This window comes from Diceros bicornis, chromosome 11 (assembly GCF_020826845.1).
Source record: "Diceros bicornis minor isolate mBicDic1 chromosome 11, mDicBic1.mat.cur, whole genome shotgun sequence".
NCBI lineage: Eukaryota > Metazoa > Chordata > Mammalia > Perissodactyla > Rhinocerotidae > Diceros > Diceros bicornis.
In genome coordinates this window covers 20471853-20484852 of record NC_080750.1, presented here as the reverse complement: position 1 = coordinate 20484852, position 13000 = coordinate 20471853, and the positions used below count along the sequence as shown (strand labels likewise).

The window sequence follows — 13000 nt, the reverse complement described above, 5'->3', positions numbered from 1 at the left end:
ACTTTTGAGTTTTTACAGCTAACTTGGATTATATCTATTCTACCTAATGCCTCTCAGCCACACTCCCACTTAGATACATAAAAGAGTAAAAGAAATCTGATTCTGATTTACTAAAGCAGGCAGTGGGTTCTCTGCATTCACGTACCTAACAGAACTTTAGACTCTTCTTGAGCAACGCTAGCAATGCTAAGTACTCACAATTTTTGTTTGTTCTTTTCTTTTAGTTTTGCTATGCCAAAGGGTCACTTGAGTATTGGGTAGCTGGGTAGTCTGCTCACTCACCAACTAACAGGGTGACTGTTATGACTCAAATGCTGAATGAATTTTTTTTTAAAAGATCATACTATAAAAAAAAGGTTTACTATATGCTTCAAGACATTACAGACTGGGTCGGCCCCATGGCTTTGTGCGCCACTGCTCCACTGCTGGCGGCCCGGGTTCGGATCCCGGGCGCGCACCGACGCACCGCTTGTCCGGCCATGCTGAGGCTGTGTCCCACATACAGCAACTAAAAGGATGTGCAACTATGACATACAGCTATCTACTGGGGCTTTGGGGAGAAAAAGGAGGAGGATTGGCAATAGATGTTAGCTCAGAGCCGGTCTTCCTCAGCAAAAAGAGGAGGATTAGCATGGATGTTAGCTCAGGGCTGATCTTCCTCACAAAAAAAAAAAAAAGAAAAAAAAGACATTTAGACTTAAAGAATTAGTCTGTATCTCAAAAAGGTCACATCTATAAGTTGAACTAAAGAAGTAATAACATACAAAGAAAGAATTATTTCTTAGATTAAAAGGGCTAAAACATGTCAAACATATAGCACCCACAATTCTTCTATTATATAGCTTTCCAGCCAGCAGTTTTGGAACACTTTTTACTTTATGTGAACTAATTTATTTAACCATTAATGATAAATATATGCCAATGATACCATCAAATTTGAATAAAAGTAGAAATAATGCAGGATACCAAAAAACTAGAGTTATAGCATAAAAGTTTTAAATAAGTTCTAACAAATACTGGAGTCATATAAGGTTATTAACATTAAAACCAATATTTCACTTCTCATTTAAGGTTTAATATTCACTAGCTACTAAAAAAACACTGCTAGATTAATCCACAGATGCTCAGGCCATTCTGAGAAAAGAACATCAGAGTGGAGTGAAAAACTCATGATGAACCAAAGCAAGTATTACAAACCCTGGTGTCCCTCCCTACCCCCTAAAGTACCTGGCCACTAATATTTAAAGAGGGTAGACCCACACAGTAAAGCATGTCTATCATATGCTACTTCCTAGTTGTCTAGAAGAAAAAGAAAATAAGAGGACGAGATAGGAAAGAGTACCACAGTGTGAGAAGTGAGGGAGGCAGAGAGGAAATAGGACTAAAAGGTACCATAAAAATACCCAATCTTTTATATTTGTTGAGGCAAAAAAACAAACAACAGATAAATAGACATCCGTTTAGACAAATCATCTTACCTGAAGAGTGCTTGTTTAAAAAGATAAGCACTAATATGACCTCCTTCTAGATACCGGATTTCACAACCAGGCCAGATTTCTTGTAGACTTCTAACTCCTGTTCGTGGAATATAGGCATCTTCTTTGGCTTGAACCACTATAATAAGGCTTGGGTCAACTGGAACTAGGTATAGGATTTTAAAAAAATGTAACATATATCTTTTTAAAAAGCTCTAAGATTTTTATATACATACTGTTAATCGTATCAGAAAATAAAATACATCATACAATGCAGTAAGTGAAACATTTGTCAAACAAAAACTTTTAATTATTAAAATCAACTATAATATACCATAATATCATTTATAATACAATAAGCTGAATATTTTGAAGAAGAATTCATTGTTTTTAAATGAACTAATAAGATGGTCTGAGATTTTCATGGATATAATATGATACATTTATTTGTGTGTTTTTTTTTTTAATTTTTATTTATTTATTTTTTTTCCCCCAAAGCCCCAGTAGATAGTTGTATGTCATAGCTGCACAGCCTTCTAGTTGCTGTATGTGGGACGCGGCCTCAGCATGGCCGGAAAAGCAGTGCGTCGGTGCGCGCCAGGGATCCGAACCTGGGCCGCCAGCAGCAGAGCACCTGCACTTAACCGCTAAGCCACGGGGCTGGCCCGTTACATTTAAATAACCAACTTATCTTAGAAAACACATTCTGGAGCCAACAATAAATATACTCTTGAAAATAAGAAATTGTCTTGTAAACCATCCTTAAAAATATTTCACAAATATTTACACATCAGCAAATATTCTGAATTTCATGTAAAAATTAGTACCTGAGAAATTTGCTACATGAGTACATTCATCCATGACTCCTTTCATAAATATTAAAGATTCTTTCTGAAGATTGTTTCTTCTTTGTTCTTTACTGAGTAGGTGGTATGACTGAGGACTGCAACTCATATAACTACTTTTGTTGGTTGAAAGTGTTTGATTGAAGCACTCCATCTTAGAGGTATCATGCAACAAGAGTCCTTCTGATATGGCACTGATAGATGTTTTACCAGAGTTATGGCACTCAGCAGGTTTTGGGGACATAACTTGGTCCGTCATATCTAAATTTAAAGTTCTAGAAACCAGATTAAGGTTAGTTAGCTTGTCTGCACTGCTAGGGAAGCGTTTCACGAACTCTTGTCCCATTTTGAAAGAATCTGTCTGAATATATGAAAGAAAAGAAAACATCATTTAATATAAAATAGAGTTTTATTTAACAACCTTGTTAAAAAAACAGAAAACATAAATGTTCATAAACAAATGGATCAATAAAATGTGGCATATATACGCAATGGATTATTATTCAGTCTTAAAAGGGAATGAAATTCTGACACATGCTACAACATGGATGGACTTTGAAGACATTATGCTAAATGAATGTCAGACACAAAAGGACAAATATTGTATGATTCCACTTTTATGAGGTACCTAGAGTAGTCAAACTCAGGTAGACAGGAAGTAGAATGGTGGTTGTCAGTGGCCAAGAGGAAGGGGGAATGAAGAGTTATTGTTTAATGGGTACAGAGTTGCAGTTTAGGCAGGTGAAAAAGTTCTGGAGATGGATGGTAATGATGGATGGAGACAACAGTTGCACAACAATGTGAATGTACTTAATACCACTGAACTACACTTAAAAATGGTTAAAATGGTAAATTTTATGTTGTATATATTTTATCACAGTTAAAAAAAAACAAAGAGAAAAGATGTCAAAATTTAACTGAGGACTAAGATAAATGACATACTTTATTGCTAAATGTTTCCTACTAAACAGTAAAGGGTATCATTTAGTCTATATCATGTTTTTATTGCCAAAGTTTTGAAATCCATGATCTGCCTTAATCCTAGAACTTCCAAAAGTCTTATGAGTGTATCCTGGCAGTAATACACCAGCCACCCCAAATCCCTTTCACAGGTTAACTAAGAAGAATTAAAAATTATCAAGGAAAAAATATTCCTATTATAATCACAAAAGTAGATATTAAGTTTAAGGACTTGTAAATACAACATGATTTAAGTAAAAATAAACTTTGTCATATACTAAAAGCAAAAGCAAAATCAAAAGAAAAAAATGACAGCCTGGGAAAATATATTTGCGACCTATATGACAAAGAGCTAATTGCTTTAATTTATTAAGAGCTAGAAGTGACTAAAAAGCCCAAAACCACTATAGAAAAAATGAGCAAAGAATCTGCAAATAAAGGTCACAGGAAATTAAATACAAACTGCTCTTAAACTAATAAACATATTCAATTTAACTTATAATTAAGTAAATTAAATAAAAACTATACCAATTTTCACTATCAGGTAAACAAACAAACAAAAAACCCCATAAGTTTGATAACCCACTGAATTTGTGAACTTATGGGGAAAGAGACACACATGTTCCTGCTGGTAGTATAAATGGAGACAAGTAGAATTAGACAAAAATCTAACCACGTTACAAATGTATATATCCTTCCACTCAGGAACAACATTTCTAGGAATTTACACTTGTGAAATGATGTATGTACAAAGTTACTCATTGCAGCACTGTCTGTTAATAGTGAAAGATGAGAAACAACATAAATGCCCACCAACAGGATACTGGTTAATAAATCATGGTACATCCATGCATATAATATCGACTATTATGCAGCAATAAAAAGGAAATACTTGTGTACAGTCCATAAAAAAAAGAGAAGAGAAAAAAGCTTCATATTTCTATTGGTTTGAAAAATTCCTTGAAATATTAATAATATAATGGGTTACCTGTTGAGGAAGATAGGACCTAGGCAAAATGGGAACAGGGGTAGGAATTGTTTCACTATATAATTTTTATACTTTTTGATGCTTGAACTACATGACCATACAATCTATTTAAAAAATTAAAGACTGGGGGCCGGCCCGGTGGCACAAGCGGTTAAGTGCGCGTGCTCTGCTGCAGCGGCCCAGGGTTTGCCAGTTAGGATCCCAGGGGCGCACCGACACACTGCCTGGCAAGCCATGCTGTTGCAGCGTCCCATATAAAGTGGAGGAAGATGGGCACGGATGTTAGCCCAGGGCCAGTCTTCCTCAGCAACAAAAGAGGAGGATTGGCAGATGTTGGCACAGGGCTCATCTCCTCACCAAAAAAAAAAAAAAAAAATTAAAGAATGAAAAATTGGTTGAAGGCCAGGAAAAAAAACCCCAACAATCTGGTTAACAGAACAAATCACTAAAGCCATCCAGACCACAGAAATATAAAAGGGAAGGAAAAGAAGTTTAGTAACATTGGGAAATGTAAGACTGAAGCATCCTAGAATTACCCAGAGTGGTACACCAACAAATTTAACTTCTTTTGATTGGGAAAACACAGTTGTTAAAACAAAAAATGAAGGAAGCCATCTTGACATTTCTTGAATATTCATTACTGCTAACTAGCTCTCACTGAGAAAAAAGACTATTGTATACAACCACCAAGAGTCAGAGGCACAGGGAAAGAAGTGCTTTCAGACAACCAAAATTTATGAACTTCACTTAAAAGATGTGTGCTAAGTTTTCTCACAAGCTCTCAAATATAGTTATCTTTCTGATTATATGTATAGTGGAACACAAGGAACTAATTAGCAGGTAGAGCTAATTTGTAATAAAGTTCTTAGGCAAGTAATTAACTACCCTTTAAGGTTATGCAAGATAGACCTACTTTACAAGAGTGAGGTTTACAGTGATGTAATTATAAATAAGAAGTCCTCATTGATAGTAGAAAGATTCGTTTTCTTTCTGAGATTTCTTGAGATTCTCAGTAACTTTCAAACTGAATGTGCAAAATTTTTAAATTCATGAAAACAAAACAAAACAAAATTCATGAAAAGAATTGGTCACCGTTGGAGAGTAATAAGGAACCAATTCAACATCCTGAAAACTGGTAAATTAAGAGAAAGAATCAAGCATTTATCCTGCCTTTCCTATATGAACTGAACTACTAGGTAACCAAATAATAGATGAGGAAAGTGCCTTTTTATAAAAGTATTCAAATGAATAAATGAAAAAGAAATGCTAGAATATCAGCATTTTGCACCCCTCAACAAATTAATAGACACAGGCATTAAGCATCAGTGGAGGCTTACACCACAAAAAAGAGACAACCAGACATTATGTGCTTCCTATGGTCTTACTAAAGAAATAAAAACTGAGTTTAATCAAGCCTCTACACCTAGTTGCCAATTTGCAGGCAATATACAGCAGGAGGAACATGCTAAACTGTACCATGAGAATGCAATCAGAATAATCTAGACTGTGAGAAATTCTACAGGTAAATAGCCCAAGTTCTTTACCATATAAATTATAAGGAAAAGAAAGGGATGAAAGGGAACTCATAGTTTAAAAGACACTTAAAAGACCCATCAAATAAAATAACTATAGTGTCTAGGGATGCACACTTGGAAAACAAAATTATTTTAAAGACAGAAGAAAGTAATTGCTATAAAAATCAGGATAATGATAACTAACAGTAGGGGGAGGAGGGCCTTTTGATTAGGACACATGGAAGTAGTTTCTGGGTTGGGTGGTCAAGTTCTGAGCTGGGTGGTCAAGTTCTATTCTTGACCGATTACAAATGTGTTTGCCATTTAATAACACTAGTAAACCATACATTTACTTTGCATGATTTTCTGTATTTGTATTTTATTTTAAAATGAAGAATTTTAAAAAGTAAAAAGTAGTACTGCTTTTTAAAAAATCTGCAATTCTTTTTAAAAATTTGAGTCATTATACCCAATCAACTTTTTCCCCCAGTGTGATGCAGAAGTTAAAAATACTTACTCCACAATATTCAAGCATGTGAATAATTTCTTCCTCATAAACTGTCTGCGTATAATACTGCTTTTCCAGCTCCCTCCAATTAACTGATTTACTCAGCACACCCTGAAATAACAAATTAAATTAAGATCAAATCACATTATAAAGCATTTTGTCCAGTAATTTTATTATTATTACTGTGCAGAAAAGTTAACGTAGCAGGCTTGAGACTTCCTATCTTTAGAAAGTCCTGCTTGTAAGTAAGGTTGGCCCTCGACTAGAGTCTGGGATCTTGACTAGTAAACAGTTCTTTACCCTGATCTAAAACTTCCTAAATGATAAAGTGGGTCATTGTGCCTAAACTGCTTGTACAAACAATGTGGTTTCTGCTGAACACCTGCTTTCCTTCTGGAATTTTGGTACACGCTAGGCAGAGGGTGCCTAAGTGACTGAAGCCTGATAAAAACTCTGGGCTCCTAGGCTCAAACGAGCTTCACTGATGGACAACACTTCACACATATCGTCATAACTCATTGCTGGAGGAACTGAACACCTCCTGTGAGACTCCACTGAAAGCTTGTGCTTGGTTTCCTCTAAACCTTGCCCCGTGTGCCTTTTCCCTTTGCTGATTTTGTCTTATATCTTTTTGCCGTAATACATCTTAGTCGTGAGTACGACTATATGCTGAGTCCTGTGATTCCTTCTAGTGAATCGCCAAACCTGGGGGTGGTTTTGGGAACCCCCAAAACAATTACTTTTAATTATATATAGGTCTCTATAAGTATTAATTGCAATTAAATTACCGTAGTGAAGACCCCAGATGCTGTGGACCAAGACAGGCATGGAATCAACGGCATGGGCTTAGGCCAGTTGGATACTGCTAAGGAAGCCATCTGTAATATGTTAACATAGTCAGTTAGAGAGCTTTTGTTTAAAGTTTCTATTCATTAAAATGAAAAATATTTAATATAAGAAGTACTTTGTGTAGTAGCTAGTGAGATAAGACATGAACACAAAGTCTCTAAACACTCATGAGATTGTCTAACAATCTCTTAAACTCCCAAATCATAAATTCAACAATAACATATAACTTGCCTGTTAGAAAGCAATAAAATATATTAGAAAATTTTAAGTAACTGCAAGACTATTCACAGAGAGCTACTTTCTACCGGGTAAATATACAGCAAACATGCTGAGATGTAGATGCTAGGCAGCAGGCTAAGCACACTCGTTACCTAAGTGACTAGCTCAGTACAGCAAAATCACAACTATAAAACTGCAGACCTTTGAAGTTGACTGAAAGATGCCAAGAATTTGGTGAACTACAAAGCAGATTATATAACTGATATAAAATAATGTATGTATGTTTTAGAGAAGGGAAAAGTTATTTTTGGCTAGAGGAATCAGAGAAGGCTTCACGAAATGGCTGAGTTCTTTTAGGGGAAATGAAAGATGAGGTCCTGTCCTCCATATGAAGAAGACAGTATGATCAAAGGCAAGATGGTGAGAAAGCACAGGGTCTGGTAGGGGAACAGCCAATATACTTCAGTTTGGCTGGTCAATAGGGCACATGTGGCCAACGGGGTGGGGAAGATAAGTGGGGCTAGAGAGATTGATCAGGATCAGATTAGAGGTTCCTTTGTTCTGGAGATAATGGGGAATTAATAAAGAGGCCTCAACAAAGGAGTGGCATTGAAGTAAAGAAGTGATTCAAGGAAGCTAAAATGATAAGAACACCAAGTTATAAGACCCGAACCTAGGTCATAACAATGGAAACACTACTACGTAGGAAAATAAATCCTTTCCACCCTTCAGTTTCACTGTCTGGTAGTTTTTTTGAATTTGAGTGAGTTTTTGAAGCTAATTTTATCAGTTTCACTCTTTGGAGGATACTTTGAATTTAAGTAAGTTTTTGAACTTAACTTTATAATTCAAATGACTTACAGAAAATTCTATATATACATACATATATACATGTATGTATATGTGTCTTGACATGAGTACAGCCATGTTTGGCCGCTCCATTGACCTACAGCCACCAGCACAAAAAGAAATATAAAAGCTGCTTTCTGCGTGGTGGGAACTGGCCCTTCTCTCACGGAGGGAGTTGCAAGTTGTAACATTTCAAGGCTCTTGGAGCGTCGTAGCACGGGATGGACTGGCCATCTGTGCCGGGCTGGGACGATAACCAAAGAGAACAATGCACGTACACAACTACTGGGCTGGGACGTTAGCCAGGGGGCTCAGTGCACGTACGCCACTGATAACCATTTTGTGCATGGGAACACAAAATGCTTGCTCTGCAAACTCTGTAATTGCTTACTCTGAAAATTACTGATGGTATAAAAACTGCTGGAAACTGAGCCCTAGTGAGAGTTCCACCTGTGGAAGGGACACCTTGCCCAGGACGTGTGATCCTTGCCCAGCCGTGTCGATTGACAGGGCTCTCCCAGCAGTGGGGCGTGGATGTTGGGAGTAACTGATTTGATGTGAAGTAATTGATTTGATGTGTTCTCTTTTCGGTCAACCTGGTGTTTCTCTTTCCGGTTGATTTGTGTCATTTTCTCTTCAGCCGATGTGGGTGTTTTCCCTTTCCAGTGGGGCTGATGTTTTTTCCCTTCTAATACTTGACCTATCTAGACCTGTTTGCAGACTATCGCCTTTACTATCCTCTATATAATAAAATATACCTTCGGTCCATTTGTTTGGAGTGGAAAGTGTCTTTTACGTCTCCGATCGAATCCCCGAACCTCTCATAACATAATTGGCGCTGTGAGCAGGATTCGATTAAGGAGATGCCTTTCCTATTCAAACAAAAGGTAACTGAAGCCAAGGTGGAAAAAATTCCAGGATGGGAGGACCCTCCCTTTTGCACTCTGGCTGGGGAGTGGGCTCGTAGGTCAGGGCTATGTGAAGCTTGGGATGCTCGTCTGCGACGATTTGAACCGTTGGATGTGACCAAAGCTTTGCAGACGGTGGAAAGGAAAGCGAAAGATGATGTTTCCTTTTTGACACGGCGAGGTTGGTGTTTGTTGACTGCTTATCGCCGGGCTATAGAAGATAGGGATAAGATACAGACAGAGAAGGCACTCTCGGAAAAAGAAAATTTAGATTTACAGTCTCGCTTGGCTATGATTCAATGTCAATATCTTGCACTGGGAGATCAGGCTCGTAACTACCAAGCTATAGCAGAAAAGGCTGCTGTAAGAGTTGCCAAATATAAATATAGAAAGAGGAGAGGAAAGGTAAAAGAACGAAAAGTTCATATGGCCATAGCATCGGCCGGTCCTAAGTGGGACCCGGACACATGGCATGGTGATATCTGGGATGATGATTCTGAAACTGATTATGAGGAAGAGGAAAAACCGCCCAAACGCACAGAGGTACGTCCTCTTCGCCATAGGCGGATGGAAATGGATGGTAATCATCCTGTAAGGAAAGATGTGATTGAGGATTTTAACCAACAAGAAATTTCTGATATTTTAGCCCGGGCTACACAAAAGCCTGGAGAAGCCATTATAACCTGGCTTGTTCGCCTATATGATATGCGCGCTACAGGAATTAATCTGGATGCAGGATATGCTTTTAAATTTGTAATTTTGTCCAATGATCCAGTAATACGGGGAGCTTTCAGAGACTGGAGCATGAATGCTCACCCCCCAAATGATCGTGGACAAGACACTGATGGTACAACTTTATTGGCTCTTGCAGTAAAAGGAGCTCAAGATAAATACCCCACGGATGATATGTGGCCAGACACTAATAGACCATGGTATACTTTAAAAGATTGTGTTCAAAAGATGAGAGAAGAAACCATGAAACGGGCTGTGTTTCTGGGGTGTGGTGAAGCTTTAAATGAAATGACTTTAAGTGTCCAGGTGCGAAACAAGTTGATAAAAACTGCACCTCCGGCATACAAACAAATAATTACAACCCTTCTCATGAATGAAACTGAAAGCCCTATATCAACACTTGCAGATAAGATTATGCAGCTAGCAGACTTGGGAGACTGGCAGACAACTGAAAACTCTCCAAGAAGGGAAAAAAGAGAAACATTCTTTAAAAAGGATAAAATGACTCGAGGTGATATGTTTTTGGCTCTACTCCAGGCAGGAGTACCTAAAGACCAGATTGATGGAGTTGACACTAGAGAATTATGGAAACTATATAAAGAAAAAGGGCTGAATGTAAAACAAGTGAATAGAAGGGACAGTATAGAGAATGCTTCCAACCCAGTGCCTACTGCACCTAGTGCACCACCTCCTCCCTTGGATCCTCTTCTTGCTGACTTATGTGATTGAAGGGAAGGCCAAACCTCTGTATCGATTAGTGCCACTATAAGAAAAGATATTAGACCACATGTACCAATTAAAATATTTTGGAAGAATGGATCTACAACTAGTGTGAAGGCACTTGTAGATACAGGGGCAGAGGCCACCCTTATCTATGGGAATCCAACTAAGTTTCAAGGTACATCAATTCTGATAACTGGATTGGGAGGAAAAGAAATCCAGGCAGTTACCACTAATCTTTCTATGCAAATTGGGCAACTACCCCGGCGCACATATCTAGTTATGATTGTGCCAATACCAGAATATATAATTGGGATTGATATTCTAAAAGGATTGACATTAAATTTGGCTGATGGACAATACCAATTTGCTATTAGAGCTTTGTCTTTTCATATTAATGCTGTAATTGTGGGATGTTTGCATCATGAAGTAGAAATTCCACCTGCCACACAAGTGATCAATCAAAGACAGTATCGCATCCCTGGAGGACAACAAGAAATATCTGAGACCATAGAAGATTATTTGGCTGTAAAAGTCCTTCACAGAGTAACTACAGCCTGGAATAATCCTATCTGGCCTGTTAAAAAAGGTGATGGGACATGGAGAATGACTGTAGATTACAGAGAGCTAAACAAAGTGACTCCGGCTATTCAAGCGGCCGTCCCTGATTTGATTACTCTTATAGAAAAAGTGCAATGTTATCCAGGCACTTGGTATGCAGTCATAGACTTGGCTAATGCCTTTTTCACCATACCTATACCTAAAAGTGTCCAAAAACAGTTTGCTTTCACGTGGCTAGGACAACAATATACCTTTACTAGACTTCCTCAGGGATATGTGCATAGTCCCACTATCTGCCATCGACAGGTTGCTGAAACCTTGGCAAAGGTACCTGCTTCTGATGATGTCCAAATAGTACATTATATAGATGATATTATGATCCAAGAAAATAAAGAAGAAAGAGTACAACAACAGTTAGAAAAAGTAATGGACACACTTGAGGAGGATGGATGAAAAACTAATCCAGCTAAAATTCAGGGCCCGAGTTCAAATGTTAAATTTTTGGGAGTACTTTGGAATAATGGAAAACAAGAAATTTTACCTAAAGCTAGACAAAAGATATTAGATTTTGCAGCATCCCGCAACAAAAAGGAAGCACAAAAATTTATTGGATTATTTGGATTTTGGAGGGCACATATTCCACATTTAAGTCGGCTCCTTGCACCTTTATATAAAGTTACCAGAAAAAAATATGAATTTGAATGGGGAATGGAACAAAAAGAAGCTTTTGAAGCAGCCAAACATGCTATTCAGACTGCTTTAGATCTATGGCCAATTAAACCGGGACCCATTGAGTTACAGGTAGATGTCATTGATCAGTATGCCAGCTGGAGTTTATGGCAAAAACAAGGTGCCCAGCGTTATCCTCTGGGATTTTGGAGTCGCAAGCTTCCCTGTTCCAGTGAAAGATATAGTACTTTTGAAAAACAGTTGTTAGCCTGCTATTGGGCTCTAATAGACTCAGAAAGCCTTACCCTGGGACATGAGGTAATTATGCGACCCCAAATACCCATCATGCAATGGATTCATAGCACGCCTGTTACTCATAAAATTGGACATACACAAGAATTTAATATCATCAAATGGAAATGGTATATTCAAGACCGGGCCAAACCTGGCCCAAAGGGGTTGTCTCTATTGCATGAACAAGTGTCTCAATATAGCAGTGAGCCAACTGTGTCACCTAAGACTGATATACCAGAATCTCCTGTTAAATGGGGTGTCTCATATGATCAATTGACTGAAAAACAACAAAAACATACCTGGTTTATGGACGGTTCTGCCAAAATGATATCGAGCTCACAGAAATGGAAAGCAGTTGCCTATAACCCATCCACCCAACAAACAATTGTCACCACTGGAGATAATATGAGTAGCCAATATGCTAAACTCTATGCGGTGTATCAGGCACTTCAACAAGAACAGGGGCAACAATGTCATATATATACTGATTCGTGGGCAGTGGCACAAGGTTTGGCAACGTGGATGCCACAATGGAAAAAACATAATTGGAAAATTAATGATAAAAAAATATGGGGAAAGAAATTATGAAAAGACATATGGTTATGGTGTCAAAACACGGTTGTTACTGTATTTCATGTTGATGCTCACAGTTCTTTAATTTCTACAGAACGAAAGCATAATTCTCATGCTAATCAGCTGGTGCAGATTCATACAACGCACAACCCAGGCTTAGCACAATGGGTCCACAAAAAGAGTGGACACTTGGGAGAACAAGCTTCATACAGGTGGGCACAACAAAGGGGAATCCTTGTCACCCATGATGATATTGCCACTGCAGTACAACAATGTCAGTTATGCCAACAGTTAAATAAACGGGGAGTTCCACACCCCTACCAAGGTCATATCCAA

The 13000-nt window shown here is 37.9% G+C and overlaps 1 protein-coding gene across 6 annotated transcripts in view; it reads right to left on the bottom strand.

Annotated features, from left to right (window-relative positions):
• ABHD18 (abhydrolase domain containing 18) overlaps positions 1 to 13000 on the bottom strand; it is a 53845-nt gene that overhangs the window by 4481 nt on the left and 36364 nt on the right. For 5 of the 6 annotated variants that reach the window (XM_058550048.1, XM_058550054.1, XM_058550052.1 and 2 more), the window contains 4 exons: positions 7079 to 7168; positions 6300 to 6401; positions 2303 to 2681; positions 1479 to 1641 (listed from right to left, as the gene is read on the bottom strand). In XM_058550048.1, the coding sequence (XP_058406031.1) occupies positions 1479 to 1641; positions 2303 to 2681; positions 6300 to 6401; positions 7079 to 7168 (734 nt within the window). The remainder of the gene's footprint in view (positions 1 to 1478; positions 1642 to 2302; positions 2682 to 6299; positions 6402 to 7078; positions 7169 to 13000) is intronic. The other variant, XM_058550049.1, reaches the window with a different exon arrangement.